Source organism: Haplochromis burtoni, unplaced genomic scaffold (genome assembly GCF_018398535.1).
Source record: "Haplochromis burtoni strain Fernald_Lab_line unplaced genomic scaffold, NCSU_Asbu1 Contig_250, whole genome shotgun sequence".
In the NCBI taxonomy this organism is placed as follows: domain Eukaryota; kingdom Metazoa; phylum Chordata; class Actinopteri; order Cichliformes; family Cichlidae; genus Haplochromis; species Haplochromis burtoni.
In genome coordinates, this window is record NW_024582611.1 from 837941 (window position 1) to 857929 (window position 19989).

The 19989-nt window shown below is 41.7% G+C and overlaps 1 protein-coding gene across 1 annotated transcript in view; it reads left to right on the plus strand.

Annotated features, from left to right (window-relative positions):
* adamtsl2 (ADAMTS-like 2) overlaps positions 1 to 16860 on the plus strand; it is a 33287-nt gene extending 16427 nt beyond the window's left edge. The window contains exons 4-19 of the mRNA XM_005938665.3: positions 1031 to 1106; positions 1360 to 1462; positions 2844 to 2989; positions 3837 to 3960; positions 4285 to 4365; positions 4459 to 4634; positions 6025 to 6325; positions 7381 to 7726; positions 9122 to 9225; positions 10112 to 10238; positions 10332 to 10545; positions 11418 to 11573; positions 12570 to 12740; positions 14617 to 14793; positions 14910 to 15054; positions 15256 to 16860. Coding sequence (XP_005938727.1) covers positions 1031 to 1106; positions 1360 to 1462; positions 2844 to 2989; positions 3837 to 3960; positions 4285 to 4365; positions 4459 to 4634; positions 6025 to 6325; positions 7381 to 7726; positions 9122 to 9225; positions 10112 to 10238; positions 10332 to 10545; positions 11418 to 11573; positions 12570 to 12740; positions 14617 to 14793; positions 14910 to 15054; positions 15256 to 15383 — 2575 coding nt within the window. The 3' untranslated portion in view covers positions 15384 to 16860. The remainder of the gene's footprint in view (positions 1 to 1030; positions 1107 to 1359; positions 1463 to 2843; positions 2990 to 3836; positions 3961 to 4284; positions 4366 to 4458; positions 4635 to 6024; positions 6326 to 7380; positions 7727 to 9121; positions 9226 to 10111; positions 10239 to 10331; positions 10546 to 11417; positions 11574 to 12569; positions 12741 to 14616; positions 14794 to 14909; positions 15055 to 15255) is intronic.
* Positions 16861 to 19989: the final 3129 nt, after the last annotated feature.

Genomic DNA, 19989 nt, shown 5'->3' on the forward strand with positions numbered 1-19989 from the left:
GTACATATTCATGCAGAAACATTAATAGTAATGTGTGCCAGTTGTGCATGTTCTAATTCAATGAGCTCACAGTAAAATGTAGGAAATTTGAGAAGAGGAAACAGAAACTATAACTTCTGGCTGAAAATGCCTCCTTCGTGCCAGAGGTGAGAGGCGAATGGCCAGACTGCTTTGAAGTGATAGGAAGGCAACAGTAACTCAACACAACAAAGCTATGAAGAAGAGCATATCTGAATGCACACTTGTTGTACCTTGAAGCAGATGAGCTACAGCACCAGAGGACCACACCAGGTGCCACTCCTGTCAGCTAAAACCAGGAAACTAGAAAAACGTTCACTTTTTTGAGTGCTTGGGTGAGAATTTGGCACAACCAACACAGAAGCGTTCAACCATCCTGCCTTCTTGTTAGTAGTAAGTCAGATTTCTAGTGGTGGTTCAGTTATGTGGGGGATATTTTGTTCCCCTTAATATCAACTAAGCATCATTTAAAATCTTATAGTCTGAATATTGTTGCTGATAACTTGCCATGTCACAAAGCTCAAATCATCTCAAACTGCTTTACTGAACAGGAGAATGTGCTTACTGTACTCAAATGACTTCCAGAGTCACCAGATCTCACTCCAATAGAGCACATTTGAGATGTGGCGCAATGAAACATTCACATCTTGGATCTGCTCTCAACAAATATGAAGCTATTCTTTGATGCTACCATGTCAATATGGGCCCAAATCTCTTCCCCACCAAGGTGTACCCAATGAAGTGTATATAAAATGGTAAATGGCCTGTATTTGTATAGCGCTTTACAAGTCCCTAAGGACCCCAAAGTGCTATACTCCAATAAAAGACCTACATAGGTTCATTTTGAGTAGAACCTGACAGTCAACAGTTTCAATGCTACCTACTATATAGTCTCTCAGTTTAGAGTGATAAGTTTGGGGTGAAATGTATTTATGCTTAGCTAACAGACATGAACAATGCTGATATATTATTGCCTTATTTTTTTCATTCAATGTTTGTTTTCGGTCCAAAGAAAGAAAGCTGCTGCTGGGAAGGACAACATGACCTGTACGGGAACTGCTAAGAAATATCATCTCTGCAACACCAAAGTGAGTCACACACTTCCAGTTCATTTTTGTCTCACACCTTTATTAAAACAAACACGGTGGATTTGACTGGCTGACTGAACAGGATGGCTGTCATGGAGCTGGGTGGAGTTCCCAACAGTGTACTCTCAGAAACCACCTCTGCACAAATAAAGGCTTAACAAGAATTTATTTGTATAGCATACCGTAAAACCACATATTAACAAGTGTGAAACAAACCTCTTTAAATGGTCTGTGTTGTGTCTCTTCTCTGCAGGAATGTCCTCCCACTGGGAGGAGCTTCAGAGAGGAGCAATGTTGGTCCTTTAACTCACAACGTTATAATGGGAGGAACTATCAGTGGAAACCTCTATATCCCGGTAATAACACCAATAAAAAACCTTGACAGCCTCTCTTTAAATAGTGCAGTGATGAGGGAATTCTTCTCTATGACCTGCTAGTCTTCAACACAACCAGAAACCAAAGTAACAAACTTTGTATATCTTCTGATAAAGTGGTTTTAACTGCATATAAAAAATGGACTTGGCCTTTGATTTTAATGTGCTGATAGTGGATGACCAGGTCAAGTGCTAAGGCATTAGTCAATGCTATCGTTGTTAGTGCATTTATAGACTGCATGGGAGCGTCACACAGACACTGGCCAATTAGTGCTACGAAGCATTTTAATGAACAAAATCACAGAATTTCTTAAGTGAAACTGCAGCACATCTGAAAATTCATCACACCAGCCATGAAAATGCTCCTGAAAGAGCGGTCAAGAGTTCCAACTCTGATCAGTTACTGTAGCTGAGGTGGGACCAGCAGACACTGAAAAAGACGTGACATTACCGCAGTTGGCATCCTGGTGTTTTGAACCTGGATGTGATTTAGGGGTGGAGCATACTGAAACTTAGAATGACCAAGATTTATAAAATGGACTTGATGTTTTATTCATACGACCTGAAATGAGTGACTGAGCCCATAAACTTAGCAGGAAAGTGTTTACAGAAACACCAGCAAAGGGCCGTTTTCCTAAAGACTCCTATAGGACCAGTAGTGTTTTTGCAACTTGAGCTATCGCCCTCTGGTGGTGTTTAAAAATAATGCACATTTGAGATGCCTTAGCATTTCCTTCAAAAAAGCTACTTTTATAATGGCCTTGTAGGATCTAACAGGCACGGCCTAATTAATTGGAACAGAGGGTAACGCGATAGACAGTCTCAGACTTACTACAGCAGGACTGAGGCAAGCTTGGGAAGTAGAAGCAAAATTAACAAGAATGAAAACAGTTTGAGATGTTTCAAAATAAAACAGGAAATGTGAGAACTTGAAACCAGGATATGAACAGTATGATGGCAGATAAATTTATGACTAATTGTTGAGGACTAGTTAAAGAATCCGATTTGCGTTTTTTATTATTATTGATTAATGGAAACCAAACCTGAGAAAAAAGGAGTAAAAGTATTACTTAGATTCATCAGGTTACAAAACCAGTGAGAGTTGATGTTGCTTTGAGTCCTCATAATGAAACTATAATTGAAATAATTGTATATTATTTATATACATCATACTGGTATATACCAGCATATATTTGTATCACTATGATGCAGTGTGAGTACAGTAGTAAAGAAATGAACAGTTGTGGCTAAAGAATAATTGTATAACATTGCCGGAAGTTATTAGGAATATGCAGTATGCAGTCTGACCTTGCGAATTTAAGTGGGTATAAAACAGTAAAAAACATCTACCATTTGTCTCCAGATGACTACGTTCATATCTCCAGCAATCCCTGTGACCTCCACTGCACCACGACCGACGGCCAGAGGCAGCTGATGGTGATGGCACGAGATGGCACGTCCTGCAAGTACAGCAGCTACCGCGGCGTCTGCGTGGACGGTAAGTGTGAGGTGAGTCCAGCTTCTTATTTATTTGGCATCACTAAATGCTAATGTCTCCCAATCAAATTTAACACAACATTATTTGTATTTATTGCCGAGCCACACTGCAGGATGTAGCATCACGTCAGTTGTTGGTTTCTGCACTCTATAATGAACATTACACCAAGAGAGTACTGGGTTCAAATAAATCATCTGGAGGATGCGGAGGTCACATATTTCTTGGTGTTTATGTCGGTTCTCTCTGCGTCCTCTGGCCTCCTCCCATAGTCCAAAAGCATGTAATTGGTGGGATTAGGTTAAATTGCCAGGGTGTACTTTGCCTCTCACTGTATGACAGTGTGGATAGTTCCTAGCACCCTTGTGACCCTGCACTGGATAAGTGGAAGAGAACAGGGCGGAAATTAGCTATACAGACCGAAACTGTATTTTGTTTCAGACTGTAAATGTGTTAATCACATAGCCAAAGTTAGGTATGTTAAGATCTGTGGGGATTTGGAGCCAGCCTCAAGCGGACACTTCAGGAAGTACAGGTTTTACATTGCTTTGAAACATTGTTTAGATGCAGTACAATAAAGATACAGACACCTTCAATGCAGCTTGAGGAACTATGGGTTTTTTTCTCATTAAGGTTGAGACAATAATTGGGAAATCCCCAAGAGTTACAATGTGTAGATAAAACAAAACATGAAGAAGCTAAATCTTTCATTAGTACCATTTTTACACATGATACTTTTGTGCACGGTAAATTCTTCTGGATAACCTTCCCAAAACGATTGTGGTAAGCGAGCTAATTATTATCACATGTTTAGTACGATTCTTTGTCTTCTGTACTCCCACATCATGCCTTGCTGCTCAGCCAATTGGATGTGATGGGGTACTGTTCTCCTCCAACACTTTGGATAAGTGTGGTGTCTGTCAGGGTGACGGCAGCAGCTGCAGCCGAGTCACGGGAAACTTCCGTCGAGGACCCTCGACTCTGGGTAAACCTCGCAGTTCAGTTACCTAATGCATATTCAAAAACTATTATTACAGTGTAGCATGGCCTAATATAACTAGGACAGGACCAGACACTGAATTAAAAACGGACCGATCTGTCATTACTGTTAAATCATTTTTTATTGTTTTTTAACTTTATTGCTATGTCTGGTTTTATTACTATGTGCATATTAGTATTGTACAGCACTTTGGTCTACCAGGTGTGTTTTTAAAGTGCTATATAAATAAATAAATGATGATGATGATGATGATTAAATAAACAAAGAGCATGCCATGTTGCTGATGACTTTCTCTTTGCTGTCATGCAGGTTACTCTTTTATAACTCAAATCCCTGAAGGCTCCTGGGACATACAGATCATCGAGAGGAAGAAATTGGCTGATGTTCTTGGTAGATACCCCCCCACGCACACACACAAATATTATTGCAGTGTGTAAAAAGAACGCAAAGAACTGTTTTAATTCTGCTTCCCCCCCCCCAAAGCTGTGACTGATCAGGCAGGAAACTTCTTCTTTAACGGTGACTACAAGGTGGACAGTCCACAGAATTTCCATGCAGCAGGCACCGTCTTTAAATACCGCCGACCTATGGACGTGTATGAGACTGGTATCGAGTACATTGTTGCCAAAGGCCCCATTGACCAACCCATCAATATTCTGGTACACATTACCCTTTCCTCCTTTACTCTTGAATTCCATGATCTAAGTCTTGTTGTTTATAGCTTGTGGAAACCACGCTGCTGCCATGGTGCAAAGTTAAAGTACTGCGGCTTCATCCATAAAAAACCAACATGAAATCGATGCTTTCACCTTGGAAAGTGCAGATGTGCACAGACAACACCTATGAATTTCAAACCTGTGCACAAAAAGAACTATGAATTTTCATTGTGAGCATTTATTGTGTTGGTTCAATCGGTGACCAGTTAGCAATTTTAAGATGAAAATTTTTGAATATGCAAGAGCATATGAGAGCCCAAACCTCTCTGAAGGAAACATTGCAACACGGCTCAGGTTCGTCAAGTCTCTTATGAATGAACCACAATACTTCTGGAGCAATTTGGAGGCCAAATGGAGAAGTTTGGCCATACTGCAAAGAGCCACATTTGAAGAAAAGCATATACGGCATACCAGAACAAACACCTCATGCCAACTGTAAGCATGGTGGTGGAGGGGTCATAATTTGGGATTTGTGGCCTCAGGACCTGGGCATCTTGCATTGCTGCCCATGAACTTGCCCATGACAGCCAGAAATGAGGCCTTCAGTCCGACAGCTGAAACCAAAACTAGGTCATGCAGCATAACAATGATCTCATGTACAGCACCAAGTCTACAACAGAATGGCTGAAAAAGAAAAGAATCAATGTTTCGCAATGGCCCAGTACAGACCTCGTGTCTTTGACGGGACCCTAAGAGAGCTGAGCATAGACAATCACGCACAAAACATAATGAATCAATTTTGTTGTGGTGGAGGTGTGGTCTGCAGTTCTGCTGCACAGGAGTCGTGGTGCAGTGGGTTCAGGGGGTGTCAGGAGGCTGGCAGAGCAGCTTGGGTTGATCAGCTAATTAGGCTCTTCTTTTATTGGGAGGTCGCTGGGACCGAGGAGATAGCAATGCAGAGAGATGCTGGACAGCCGAAAAGCTGCACAAACATGTGAAATCTTTCTTGTTCATATGACTGTATATACTGACTTCACATATCACAAATTCTCATTTTTAATCCCCATTAAAAATCGTTACACAATATTTCACAAAAGCCTTTATATGATAGAAATGTAGGGATATTTGCTGTAATGGCCTGTTTTTATTAGCTAGCTATGGGCTAAAGGTCCCGCTGATTCAGACTGACGGCATATTTTTTTTTCACCGTAGCAGGGGAGACTGCCAACACATTCATCCTTGAGGCAACAGTTATATAAAAAAATTTAATTAAACCAAACATTTTCTGTCTGAATGTTTGAGTCTATCTCTGAGACCACCTTGAGTTGGTCTAATTATAGTTTTTGTTTTTTGACTCCATAAACATCTTCGATTTTCTCTCCTCATCTGACAGGTGTGGAACCAAAATGGCCGCACACCTTACATCACCTACGAATACACAGTCCTCCGAGACTCCCTGCCACCCGTTCCTCCTCCTCCGGTCTACACCGGGTCAGACACCTCTGCCGGAGAGGTGTCTGTAGAAGTGAGTGGTCTACTGACCCCCAATGGCAGCATCTGTGACCAGGTGGCTCCTGGGGGCCAGGTGGAGACAGAAGGTACAGATGGGCAGAAGGGCAAAGAGACCAACGAGGTGTATGAGGAGACAGCAGCCATCGACTGTGAAGATGGAGTAGCTGCCCCAAAGTTTACAGGTAGAGATTATGTGACAAGTTCTCTATAAACTATTACACTAATACATACAATTTACATGCACATTTTTAGAGAAAATTTTCCTTTACCTTTCTACCTCCTGGAAGTGTAGCTCAGGGCATATAAAGCAATATAAAAAATAAGTTCTGATATAAGATGACTGTAAGACAGATGATGGATCCTAAGCCAGGTAGCACCACCCTCCATCTTACTGCCTTATTCTGGATGTGTGTAAGATGGCCCTTTGCAACTCTGTATTATTCATGATACGGCTAGATAAAAACAATCAGCAGCAGATGAAAAATTCAGAGTTTTGTGGCGTTTTCTTCTTTTAAGAAAGGCAGCATCACAAACATGAGCAGTAATGGCACTTCCTGAGGGCTCTCAGCTCATTCAGCTGACTGCTGAGGCCATTACACCACTGCTTCAGGGAGAGGGGGCGGTGGTGAAAGGCTCGCCGTACACTTTTTACTCCAGTCGACATCATACTACGGACAAGATGCTGCGCTCCGACTGAAACCGCTCGTTCGTGTTTTCACTCTCTGTTTTTACTCACTGAGTTTTTACTCACTTTCTCTACATGTTAAAAGATTCTGCTTTAGTAAATAAAAGAAATCTGCCGGCACAGCTCTCTGTAACTAGTAACAAGGTAAAGCACAGACATACATGGTGGCCATGGTTCAGGTCTTTATCATTAGGAAAAGCTATAAAAGTAAAAAAAAAATAAAAATACCTACAAAAATAAATAGAAAAATACAGTTTAAAGTCCAAAGAGCATGTCCTCTCTCACATTTTCCAAAGCAATCCACTGGACTGGTTTAGACGTTTTCTGGTCCCAATTTTGGCCCCCGGGACTTGTGTTTGACACCCTTACACTTTTTCAGCCTTGTTCTTTCCATGCAGAGATTTCTCCAGATTCCAGAAAATCACAGATTTTGTTGGTGATTTTAGTGTTTCCTGTTTTTTTTTTAAATATACTTTTATGAAATGTTTTATTCAGATAACTTGTAATGACTTCCATCACAAGCAGAGCTGAATTTGTTGACTTTGTGTGAAGGTAACAGCAGCCAAATAGACAGCACTGCCAAACCTGTTACTGATGGTGCGGGCCTGGATACACCACCCGATTCCCCAAACCTCATCTGGAGGGTCCTGATGGACGGCCGAATTGGTGCAGATGAGTTACTTATCAACATTTCGACCAACCAGCTGCTGACCGAGGGAGACAGTTTGTTCTCTTCTGAGGTGGGACCAGCAGAAGTGGGTCTGAGCAGCCTGGAGCGAGATGATCTAAACGATACACTCGAGTTTACTCTGGGCCAGAAACGCAACGACAGCGGAGACAGCCAGAACAGGACGGTGCCGAGCGGCGGGAGGACTTCCAACCGCTCCAACAGAACCAGGTAATGTAAAAAGAGCATAAGGGACATCAGCATCGCATATGAGTTTTAAGATGATGCAGAGCAGAAGCCCATTGTTCACAGGTTCAGGTTTGGGCTCACATAAAGACATTTCATCTCAAATCGGATGAAGTCTGGACTGAAAGTGTTCAGACTGTTCAGACTTTACACACACTATCAAACCTCTGGACTTGATTCTGGCTGCAGGCTAAAGAGAAGCAGGCTGAGAGAAATGGGCGCTTTTAAAGAGATGTCCAGGCAGAGACACAGTGTCACATTGAGACAAGACTGACGGCAAGAAAAGGTTCAAAGTGAGAGTGCTAGTGGAACAGACAGCTTTGCCAAAATAACAGGTAGTCAGTGTAACGCAGGTAGAAAGACAGACGGCCACTTAGACAGGTAATCAGGCACATGTGCATGTAGCTAGACTGTTAGATGAGACAATGTACACTGTACTGGTTGCAAGAAAAAACAGCCATGTTAACTGACAAGCAGCAAAGCAGGAAGACACATAGATAAACAGTGCAGGCAGTAAATCAGCCAGACAGGTAGACCAATTGGCAGAAAAGCAGGTGGACCAGTACTGTACAAGGAAGCAATGCAGACAGACAAGTAGATATACGGTCAGTACAGCAGTCAGGCAGATATATGCTGCAGGACAGGCCGACAGGTAGACTTGGCAGGTTTTGCATTCGTCATATTTATAATTCATGTTGGCTTCACCCGTTCTGCAGCCAGCAGCTATAAAACATACAGTGACACGCCCTTTCCTCAGGGAGACAGAGACAGGAGAGGAAACGAGCGGAGCAGAGCAACACAGAGGGGAGGAAGGTGGAGGAGGTGGGAAATGCAGCCGTGCTTAGAAACAAATAATTCAAGGTATTTGCAAAAAAAGTGAGAAATATGATGCAGAGGGGAACGTGTTCCGCTGTCAGGCTGCCATCACTTCTGGTGAGAAAATAATGGACAGGATTTGGTCTGGCTTACATGGAGGGATGCCGGTGAGGTATAACTCAACGTGTCTCCAATTTTCAGATAAATGTCTGGGAACGACTGTTATGACAGGAATGTGTGCATGACTTTTATGTGACGTGGTGAAAAAACAAAGTGCGTCTGCCGGGATGCGGGCTGTGAATCAGCTGTCATGCTGTGCTTGTCTGAGGCCTGGGAGACAGCCTGCCTCTGCGTGGGTGTTTGTGTGTTTACTCCTGGGTATTCTTAAAAGTCCTGAAAAGGATATTTCATTCAAATTGCCCGGTTTGAAGACGTGCTCTTAAAATGTTGCCCTGAAAACTTGATATCTGCAGGTTGAGGATTCATAGGAACTACATCTGCATAGCATGCTGCAGTTGCATACTCAAACACACACAACTGACCTGTGTCCTTTGTGCGTGACAGGGGGAATCAGCGGCTCTACCAGAAGAACCTGAAGCTGAGTCCTGCTGACTTGTACCGCTGGAAACTTTCATCACAGGAGCCATGCAGCATGACCTGCTCCATAGGTATGCAAACACTCAAAGCACACATAAAACATCCATGAGAACATCCATGTTCAGTGAGAGTGTGATATCAGTTAAGATCCCAGACCTGACAGGTCCCTGTAACACCTTTGACTCTTGAAACCTGACAGAGCTTGTGTGGTGCAGCAACTTTCTGTGCATTTGCTGTGCAGCGAAGTGATTGTTCCTTTCCATATAATTTGTAAATTTCCCATTGTCTATGTAAGACATGCAATGCATTCTGTTTCTGTTTAAAATGAAGATAGATTTAACAAGTTATTATTAACGTAATTTATGCCAGGGCACAAATTCAAGCTCCACTCCAATTCCTGCAAATTTGGTGATCTCTGTGAGCTGATAGCTGTACTGTCTATCCAGTTTGAACATATACCAGTTTTAGCCAGTCCACAGGAGCTGCACATGTGCAAGATGGTTTGCATTGCAACCCACCTCCTCTCCCGCTCTTACTTTTATGTTTCATGTTTTTTCTCTGTTTTTTAATGAACAAATGTTATGAATGAATAAGTGTTTCCAATTCTGGAAAGCAGCACAGCAACTTTACCTATAAAAACCGCGAACGGGCGAAAGCATCTCAGATAGCATGCAGTATAGAGATTTTTAGCAGACAGCTAACACCTAAGCCATCAGTTTAGGATAAGCTGATCTACTGAGATTCCTGCTGAGCTTGACTTCATCTGAACTAGTGGTCACTTTGATTTCCACTTTTTTTTCAATATAGGTACAGCTTCAAGACAAAACAGGAATTGCACTAATATACAGAAATCCAATGCACTTAGAAAGGACTTTGATACTCTGTGTGCACTGTGCTTTTTTTCCCCTTGTATATAAAATGCGTTGCATAAATCAGTTCACTCTGCCTACAATCCAGGAGTCTCCAGGTCCTTTGTCACATGTGTTCGTTACGATGGCGTGGAAGTACACGATATGTATTGCGACGCTCTGACCAGACCAGAGCCGGTCCATGACTTCTGCATTGGCCGAGAATGTCAGCCCAGGTGCGATCCCCCGGAGGAGCATAAACCTTTTAATAAACAGATCATTACTGTGGCTGCTTCTTTTCCTCTGATAATTATGGACAAATCTTTCAGGTGGGAGGCGAGCAGTTGGAGCGAGTGCTCCAGGACCTGCGGGGAAGGTTTCCAGTTTCGTCAGGTGCGCTGCTGGAAGATGCTCTCGCCGGGTTTGGACAGCTCGGTCTACAGTGACCTCTGCACCATGGCTGACCTGGAGAGACCTGTGGAGAGAAGACCCTGCAAGAGCCCCGCGTGCGGCCCACAGTGGGAGGTGGCCGAGTGGATGGAGGTATGATAAACCAGGAATGTGAGCTTGTACTAATATACTAAAACAATCTGATTTACTTTTCTGTGTGTTGAGTAGATGTAGCTGAATAAATAGCACTACAAGCTGAAGAAAGACATGTACTTTTTAGGTGAACTGTCCCTTTAAAACATACAGAGTATCTTTACTTTGCATATTTTTTTGTTTGCTTGGATTTTTGCATTTGATTTCTGTGCAAACATTCCCCGGCACTCTGCAGGATTTGTTTTTTCTTGCAGTGCAGATGTCTCTGTCGTTCTCTTGTCAAGCTTTGAGGGCTGCAGCTGTGTGCTACAGTCTTGTGGTCAGATTGTGGTCACTGATGGATTCTCCAGAAACACTTAACAGACACCAAAAACCCTAAATGTGACTCTGCTAGATTGTTAGAGGTTGTATGACACAGAGAGAGAATGACAGAAATGTCGGGTACGCATGCTGATGTTTTTTTTTCTTTGTGGATCAGTGCAGACATGACCATTTAATTACAGATCAGTTGTTCCCCATGTATCTTTGTTGAAGGTCTGCAGTGTTTTTCTAATAGTTTTGTACTTTTTGGGTTATTTCACAGTCATTCATTCATTCTTTTACATTACATACGAACAGTAAACGGTGCTGTTAGGAAAATGTAATAAACATGTTTTTGGGGTGGTTTTGTGCATTTTTGAGGAAAAAGCTTTAAAAGTGATGCCTAGGCCACCCATAAAAGTTCCTACTGATTCTGAAATAATTTTCTTCTGTCTTTTCAAGATATTTATTCAAAGCAAAGATAAACAATAAAGAATATAATGTAATTAATGCATTTCTACCAATCAACGTGCTTCATTTTCTTCATGACAACGACTCTTTCCTCATTGCAGTGTCCTGCTAAATGTGGCCGCAAAGCTCAGGTAACCCGCGATGTGCGCTGCTCTGATGAGACCAGACCATGTGACCCGTTGACCAAACCACCGAACGTCAAAAACTGCACCGGTCCTCCCTGCGAACGCCACTGGACTGTGTCCGAGTGGGGACCCGTGAGTGTTTTTACTTTACACAAACCTGCGTGTCAGTGAACATGAGTGATGAGGAGTTAAAATCTTACCATATCTGCATATTTTATCTCTCGTCCCTGCTGGAATCTCAGACAGTGAAAAAAAGGAAAGACACTTAATTTATGTTTTAATGTTACAATCCGTGTCTAAGTTAAACGTTCTATTTCTTTTATTTTAAATTATTTTTCCTGCGTCTAACATTCCTCCATCATTTTCATGGTTGTTGGAAAAACAGCTCGTCTGTCCCAGCCGTCTTTTAAGTGCCACGGTGTGAATTTATTGCTTTTATTGTGTTACGGACACGGGTTGTAGTTGCCGATGTTCCATTCAAAGTGAAAGTCTGGAAAATCGCAGGACTAATTTACAACCGCAGCCTCCGACTTGGAAAAACACAGAAAACTAAAGAGCTGTCACTTTGAAATGCAAAAATCACAATTCACAACACAAGGTCAAAAAAGTTTATCTTTTTTTTCATAAATTTGCCTACTGAGAACAGATGTAACCAGATGTAACTTTTCATTTCTGATGTCTTCAGATTTACAAGTTTATTCTGTACTGGAAGGAAATTGGTTTGAAATTACGCCTGTCTCGTAAATGTAAATGACGTGGATAAAGCCATGCTGCTACAAAACTTGCTTATTGAGCTACACACGCCTGGTCTAAAAGTTTAATCGCAGCACGACCAACAAATATAGTTTTTAATAATAAACTCAGTGTGCGCAGCAGTGAGGATTTGCTGTTGTGTTGTTGATGAACTACTTTAACTGCAGTAAATATTAAACTCTGGTGACATGTGTTGTTATTTAACATCTGCCTAAACACGGCCTCACATGCTGATCTTTTATTTTCCATGATGTGAGGTGACCTGAAATGACTTCACGCTGTGTGCGACAAAGCTTGGCTGCAGATAACTGTGATTAGAACTCAATTGTTCCCGCTTGATAATGACTCATCGGGCGTGACCTTTGTTTGTTGCAGTGCTCGGGGTCGTGCGGCCAGGGGAAGATGGTGCGTCATGTGTACTGTAAGGCTCCGGAGGGTCGCGTGGTTCCCGAGAACCAGTGCTCAGCAGAGAACAAGCCCTTAGCCATTCACCCCTGTGGAGACAGAGACTGCGCTCCGCACTGGCTGAGTCAAGACTGGGAGAGGGTGAGGCCCGGATACACACTGTCTGAATTAAGATGTTACTGCGAGCAGACCTGACACACATTTTAAGTGATTTTTGTAATCACAGAAAAGCATGACACACGTGTTTGGGGGGACCTGGAGTTATAGCTCAGTGGGAGCCCATTTGATTGCACTTTAAGAGGTCTCTGGTTCAAATCCCAGTGCCTAGAGTTATGGAAGGGGAAAGAAATTTATGCTTTACAAGAGGATTCTAACTAGTTTATGAGTAAAGATCATGCAGCTGTTTCCTCTGGATGGATACTGACTAATCCCATGAAAACACTTAGATATAGTTCCTTTATAAACCTAAATGCATTTAAGGCTTTATTCTAATTCGCTCTAGTTTTAAACTTTTGCTAAAGAAATGTTACTACATTCTAAACCTACCAGTAACAGCCTTGATCTAAGGATCTGGTTTTAACATGTATTAGAGCATACAGTTCGGTGAGCATGCTAGGGTCTGCTTGGGTCTGAGTGACTTGGATATGTGCAGATGTTAGCTTGCCTGCACATTTTTTTGTGATAGTTCATATTTGTCCACTGAGACACTATTTGTCAGTGCACAAGCTATCCATCTGCCCTTCAGGTGGTTTTGAGCAGACTTGAGTGTACTCAGAGAGACTCCTCACCCGTGATGCCTGCATATGTCTGCAACAGATTATAATCCCTGCCTTATGCGTGCTGCATTTGCTTTCTGTTGGAAAATGTCAGACATGGGCAGTAGCTCAGTGGAAGAGTATTTGACTGCACATCACGAGGTCTCTGGTTCAATTCTGGATGCCCCCTGCGTTGTTCCTTTAAAAATATAGGAATGGATATGAACCTGTCACCTCTGCAGTAGCTTAGGGCTTTGGTCTCCCTGTTTGGAAACCTTGTTTACAGGCCATCTTATATTTCAATACTAACTCATTTGAAAAGCTGCATATGGAACTTTCTCATCATTACCTCTTGTAGAGCAGCCTGTAAGGGTTAGGTTTTAGTTTAGTTTTAGTTTGGATTAGGGTGACCAGGTCTGTCGCCTTAATCAGATTTAATCAGACAACCTTAATCAGACACTAAAGATGTCCAAAGACATGCAGTAGTGGCTATAGGTTAGTTGGGAACTCTAAATCGCCCATAGGTGTGAATGTGAGTGCGAATGGTTATCTGTCTCTGTGTGTTAGCCCTGCGGCAGACTGGCGACCTGGCGGGAGAGAATGGATTGATATTTACATTAAGTGTATGTGTGAGTGCAGAAGGGAAGGCAGCCAGACAAGGTTATTGGTTTCCTGCCATTCAGGTGGATGTTACTTTAACATGTATCAGTCACATGTACCAACTCAGTTACAGACCACATTCAAGATATCAACAGACGGTAATCATAAAGAAGACAGCAAATGTTGGGACATTTTCATCCAACACCCTAAACAGTCAGTGCTCACCCAAAGACTCTTTAATTGTTGTTCTCTGAAAGACTTTCCTCTCCTGTCACTGAATAGCCAAAGGATTGTTACAAGCATGGGGTTTCTTAAAATAATCTAACAGCATTTAATATTTCACACAGTGGTAACAGTTCAAACAAAAAGGAAAGGAGCATGTTTGGAGATAGTGTTATCATTTTCATGAATATGCAGGGAAGATCTGTTAGGTTCTGAATATATTCACAGGGTGAACATTTCCTCTATAAAACAAAAGGCCCAACTTGCACTGCAACTTTTGCATTTTTCAGACTGTTTATTAACAAAAAAAACCCCAAGACAAATAAACTAAGGATATAATTTTTTATGAAATATTTGCAGAGCTTTATGAAGAAACTTTAAATGCACAAAGTCCCTTTTTAATGTTAACAATGCTACAAAGATTTTACCTTTAACTGCAGTGCAACACAACCTGTGGTCGTGGTGTGAAACGGAGGATCGTTCAATGCGTCGGCATCAGCGGAGGAAAATTCCAGATCTTTGATGAGGAGGCATGTGTGGGGAATGAGAAGCCTGAAGAAGAGAACACCTGCTTCGAGAGGCCATGCTTCAAATGGTACACCACCCCCTGGTCTGAGGTGAGCTCCACAGAAAGTCTTCGAGTGTGAAATAAGCTCTCAAAATGAAGATAAATTAGGATAACAGCAAAACAGACGTGTTTAATGACTGTGTTTCTGGCTTCATGTGCCTTCAGTGCACCAAGACATGTGGCATCGGTGTGAGGATGAGGGACGTGAAGTGTTACCAGAGCAGGGAGCTGGTCCGAGGTTGTGACCCCCTCACCAAACCAGTGGCCAAACAGACCTGCACTCTGCAGCCGTGCCCCACTGAGCCTCCAGGTAACAACAAAGAGAATCTGCTTCCCTCCTAACCACTGTTCCTAATGAGTCTTGCAGGCATTATAAGTGAACTGCCAGCTGCTTTTTTTTACTCATGTCTGCCAGTTTTGAAGAAAGATAGACAGCTCAGAGTGGAGTATAATCTCCACAGCTGTTTGAAAGTTGCCTCCAGGACTAATTGTGAGTCTGACTGTTTCCCAGATGAGAGCTGTCAGGATCGGCCCTCCACCAACTGCCTGCTAGCTCTTAAGGTCAACCTGTGTAGCCACTGGTACTACAGCAAGGCCTGCTGCCACTCCTGCCGCGCCGTTCGACCTCCAGCCTCCTAGTCGAGGACGCCGCAGCCTCTCTCCACCCCGACTCTCAACTCCGGCATGAGGAAATACATTCAGCTGTACAGCAGTTACTGTGAATAATGAGGGAAAGATAAATGTCAGTCTGCCTTTTTTAAAAAGACGAAGTTCCTCAGATAACTTGGATTTAGATGGTTCAGTTTAAATGATCTCAAATGAAGTCCTGTCAGTTCCTGTTGATGTTACAACATCAGCTGCAGTGTTCTCACACAAAATTAGACAAAAGAAATGTGCACTTTGGGAGGCACTTTGAAATTAATGAGGACGAGTAAACACACGTCTCTTTTTTCTGCTTCGATGCTACAAAAAGATTTTAGTTTCTTCTTGTTTTGAGAGGATTTCCGACACAATGCATGATCAAATATTAAATAGTTCCTTTCTGCTCTTTTCCAGTCAATATTTGTATTTTTAGATTCTACCAGAGTAGCTTTGCATGAGTAATATTTCAAAATAATCCTCACGTATCTTATAAAGACCCTTGTGGCAGCATCTCAGTAACAGCAGGTACAAACAGCAGGTGAGTGGAGCCTCTGTTCTCACAGTCAGAGCGTTGTGCCCTCTAAATTTGCTCCTGAGCTCACTCACTTTTTGACCTAGTAGTGAACCAAGGAAGCGCCGTTTTTGGCTCATTTATCATTTATCAGCCCCTCGGGGAAAATAAAGCAGAGCATGCCTCTCCCTTATTATCATATTTCTTCTTATTTTCTTTATATTTAACCCTGCAGACCCTTTTGTACCAGTTGTTACTGAATATTTATGGGTCCATCATTTCAGTTCCTTTAGAAAATTTGCGCTAAACAACATGCGGAGTTGGAGACACAACGGAGTCAACAGTAAAGCGGTCTCACAAACCTCTATCACCAGTTAGCAGCATGCTCCTGTTATCGCTGCAAGGAAGAGCTCTATTAAATTATTTCTCAACTGAAGATATTGCATGAGTAGAATATTTAAAACAGATACTGTTTATGAAATATTATTTAAATGTGTTTCAGTTTTAGCGTCTGGTATGGCCAAACAGGAAGTAAAAAAAAAATTAAATATATATAAATATATATATAGCTTATATTTCCATTCCGTCTCCTGCCTTTTGACGCCACACCGGCGTGCCTGCAGGATATGGAAGCATATTTATTAGTGATAGAACATTTTCATTTAGCGTGACGCTCCTGATGCCAGTCTATGGTTATTCATCAGGTCAACTGATACCAGCTCTGGTCTGTGTGCGCGACAGAGGAGGAGAGAGTTGATCCGAACACAGACAGAGAGATCCCTGAAACTTGAAGTATGGGTGAAATGTATTCAGAAGACGTGTACGTGTATGTCTAACTAATGTGTACTGTGTTTTTATATTGCCGATACCTCTTTGTACAAAACTAAATATGGAGTTTGTGTACTGTTGATAATAAACTGAAAACCTAATGGTACTGACATGTATTTCAATTAAATAACAGTTCAAACATTTTGCCTCTCTCATGTTTAACTTTTGCACTTTTTTGATATTTTTCTTTACAGGAATGGATACCACATTAGTTTTTGCGTTTTTAATTTGAGTAACAAACTGTAGAAAGAAATCTGGAGGAACATTTTAACACATAGTCACAACAAGACTTGTCTGACTTGAAGATTTCTTTTTCTTAAAACACAACTGAGACTGGCTACTTTTAGTTATTGTGCCAGTTCAGTGGATGGTAGTTTGTTGTTAGCCAATATCTCCAAAGCCTCAGTTAGACTGGGGCAATCGCACATCTTTAAGAAAGGTTAGTCTGTTGGTCCCGTAGTGTAGTGCTTTACACATTTACCTAACAAGTGCCTGTTAAAACTCAGGAGGAGACCCAAACTCCTGTTCACTAGCTGGGCCCACGTCTTCATTTTAGGTTTGACAGCGTTTTAGTAGGTAAAAGTGAATGCTTTGACATGAATTGAACTGCGGTTTGGGAAAGGCCGGAAGGGGACTGGCGATGGCTCTTGGGCCTGACAGATCCCCATGCACTAAATAGAAAGGAAGACGTTAAAGAATTGAGAACAAGGAGGGAGGGACGGTGGGGCACGTAAACGAGAATGAACAGCTTGCAGAACTGGGGGAACCTATACAGATGACAACCGGAAGGAGTGTGTTTGGAGGTGTGATCCCGCTCCTGAAATTCCGATACATAATCTCCAATAGAATTGTGTCACGAAGGGCAACTGCCACAAAGAATAGTCTGCAAATCATCTTTTGTGAATACAGGAGCAGCCAAAATAATCTTCTTCATCTTAGGAAGAGTTAATATCTTTAGATGGCTATGACAGAAGACTTGAAACTGAAAAGAAAGGCTTTACTGGGCTTGTTTGCGCTGCTATATCATAGCAAGATGTGAACTGGGAATGAATGAACTGCACTGTGGCACACGTCTCCTTGTCCTTGACTCCCACCTGTTTTTACTTGTTTACTTCATATCATGTTTGCACGCAGATTAAGCCTGCATTTAAATTCTATTTATTTAGTTATTTCTCTCAGATCGTTAAACACCACCACGACAGCTGTGCCTCACACATATATATCTAAACTCTCATTTAATGTAATAAGAATTATAATCAATCAGATTATCCTGTGTCTTAATGATGTGATACTGATAAATCTGTGATAAACTTACACATTAATATTCAAATATTATGGCACGGTTCTGGGTCATTTGACCCAGGGTTTTGAGTTTTCTTATACTTTGATATTCATTGTTTATGTTTAAGTCTCATTTACTTATATTTACGCAGCTGATTCTCCAGGTGTTTCCACTTCCCCTGATCACCTCCTGTGTGTATTTAAGTCCTATGTCTTCCTTTGTCCAGTGTCAGGTTGTGTGTTGAGTTCTCGTCATGTTTCCAGGTCATGTGGACTCGCTCATCTTATTAAGATGATATCCACCTTGACTGCTCAGCCTGATTGTTAGGTTAAGTGAAGCCAGATATCCCGGGTATGTGAACTTGCTTCGTAGTACAGGGACCAGGTCTATAGGCCACTCCACTGTAGCGGCTGAGGGTTATTATCTCAAATACTTATGGATTTGACAGGAGGTGTCAAAGATATGTGTCAAGGCTGTGCAGTATAGACAACCCAAATGCAGTATGCTGTCAAAATTAAAAACAAAGGCCATGATCTTTGGTCTACTTAGCAAAATGCTAAAGATCCAAACCATAAACTAAAGTTCAGCTATACGAAGGAGCAAATGAGAGAAAACCACATGCAGTAAGCAAAAATGAGCCGTCTATCAGATGCCTTAAAGGAGAAGGGAAAGTAGAGCTACATTTACACTGAGAGCTGATTGGGACGTGACAGAAGAACAAAGAGACAAAGATGAAAAGAAATGAACACAGGTGAAGACAATCAGGGCAGAATGTAAAATTAATGTAAGACACGAAAGAAAACTAACCTTAAAAAATAAAACAGGAAGTAAAAAGTAAGGAAGTAAACAGCTAAGCCTGAGCATGAAGATGAGACAAAGAGAGGCATAAACAGGGAGACTGTCATAACAAAATCAACACAGAGACCACAGAAATAAGATAATATCACACAACCCAAACATATTGTAAAAAAAAATAACAAAGGCAAACAGGAACCACATGCTCAACAACTTCAAGAATAAGAAATGCAAACACTAAAACAGCACAGAAATCTGGGACCAAGGGCTCAAAGCAAACTGCAATTTAAATGACATGAAAGTGTAAGAGTTTCATTTGTAGCAGACGGAGCGGCATATTCTAATTTAGTCTAGTTCAGAGTCCTAAAACTGAGTCTATGGTCTGTAATTTAGCTGGGCTAATATACTGTAACTACAATATGTGAGTAAGTGTAGTTATTTTTTTCATACAGAGTAACGTAAAGTGTGAAAGTGGTGCTGAGGACGTTGTGTTTATTCTTCTCCAAGACCCCCGTCTCCTCTCTGAAGCCGTTTTGGATGTAGACAAGTCAATGAAATAATGCACATTTTGCTTTGGTCCTTTTCTGGAGGGAATTACACCGACACCCCAAAGTTTTGCATCATTTTATTAACACAGTAAATGAACTTGACACACAGAGCGGCTACAGTAAACAAAGGTTTGGCTGCAGAGGTGACTGACGCCTCCTGCTGGCCAGTTTGACAGACCCAAACGCCTCATCTGCTGCACTGACAGGATAATTGAAACACATCAAGCAGAAAAATAAACCAAAGCAACAGTTTCAATCTTTTCTAAAAAAAAATACAAAATAAAATAAAAAATGAAGAACTGCTGTGGATAAAAACTCTGCAGTCATCACAGAGAGCAACCTGCAGCTGTATCTCGGAAAACACCTTAAGTGGCACAAATACAGTGGGGCAAAAAAGTATTTAGTCAGCCACCGATTGTGCAAGTTCCCCCACTTAAAATGATGACAGAGGTCAGTAATTTGCACCAGAGGTACACTTCAACTGTGAGAGACAGAATGTGAAAAAAAAATCCATGAATTCACATGGTAGGATTTGTAAAGAATTTATTCGTAAATCAGGGTGGAAAATAAGTATTTGGTCACCTCAAACAAGGAAAATCTCTGGCTCTCACAGACCTGTAACGTCTTCTGTAAGAAGCT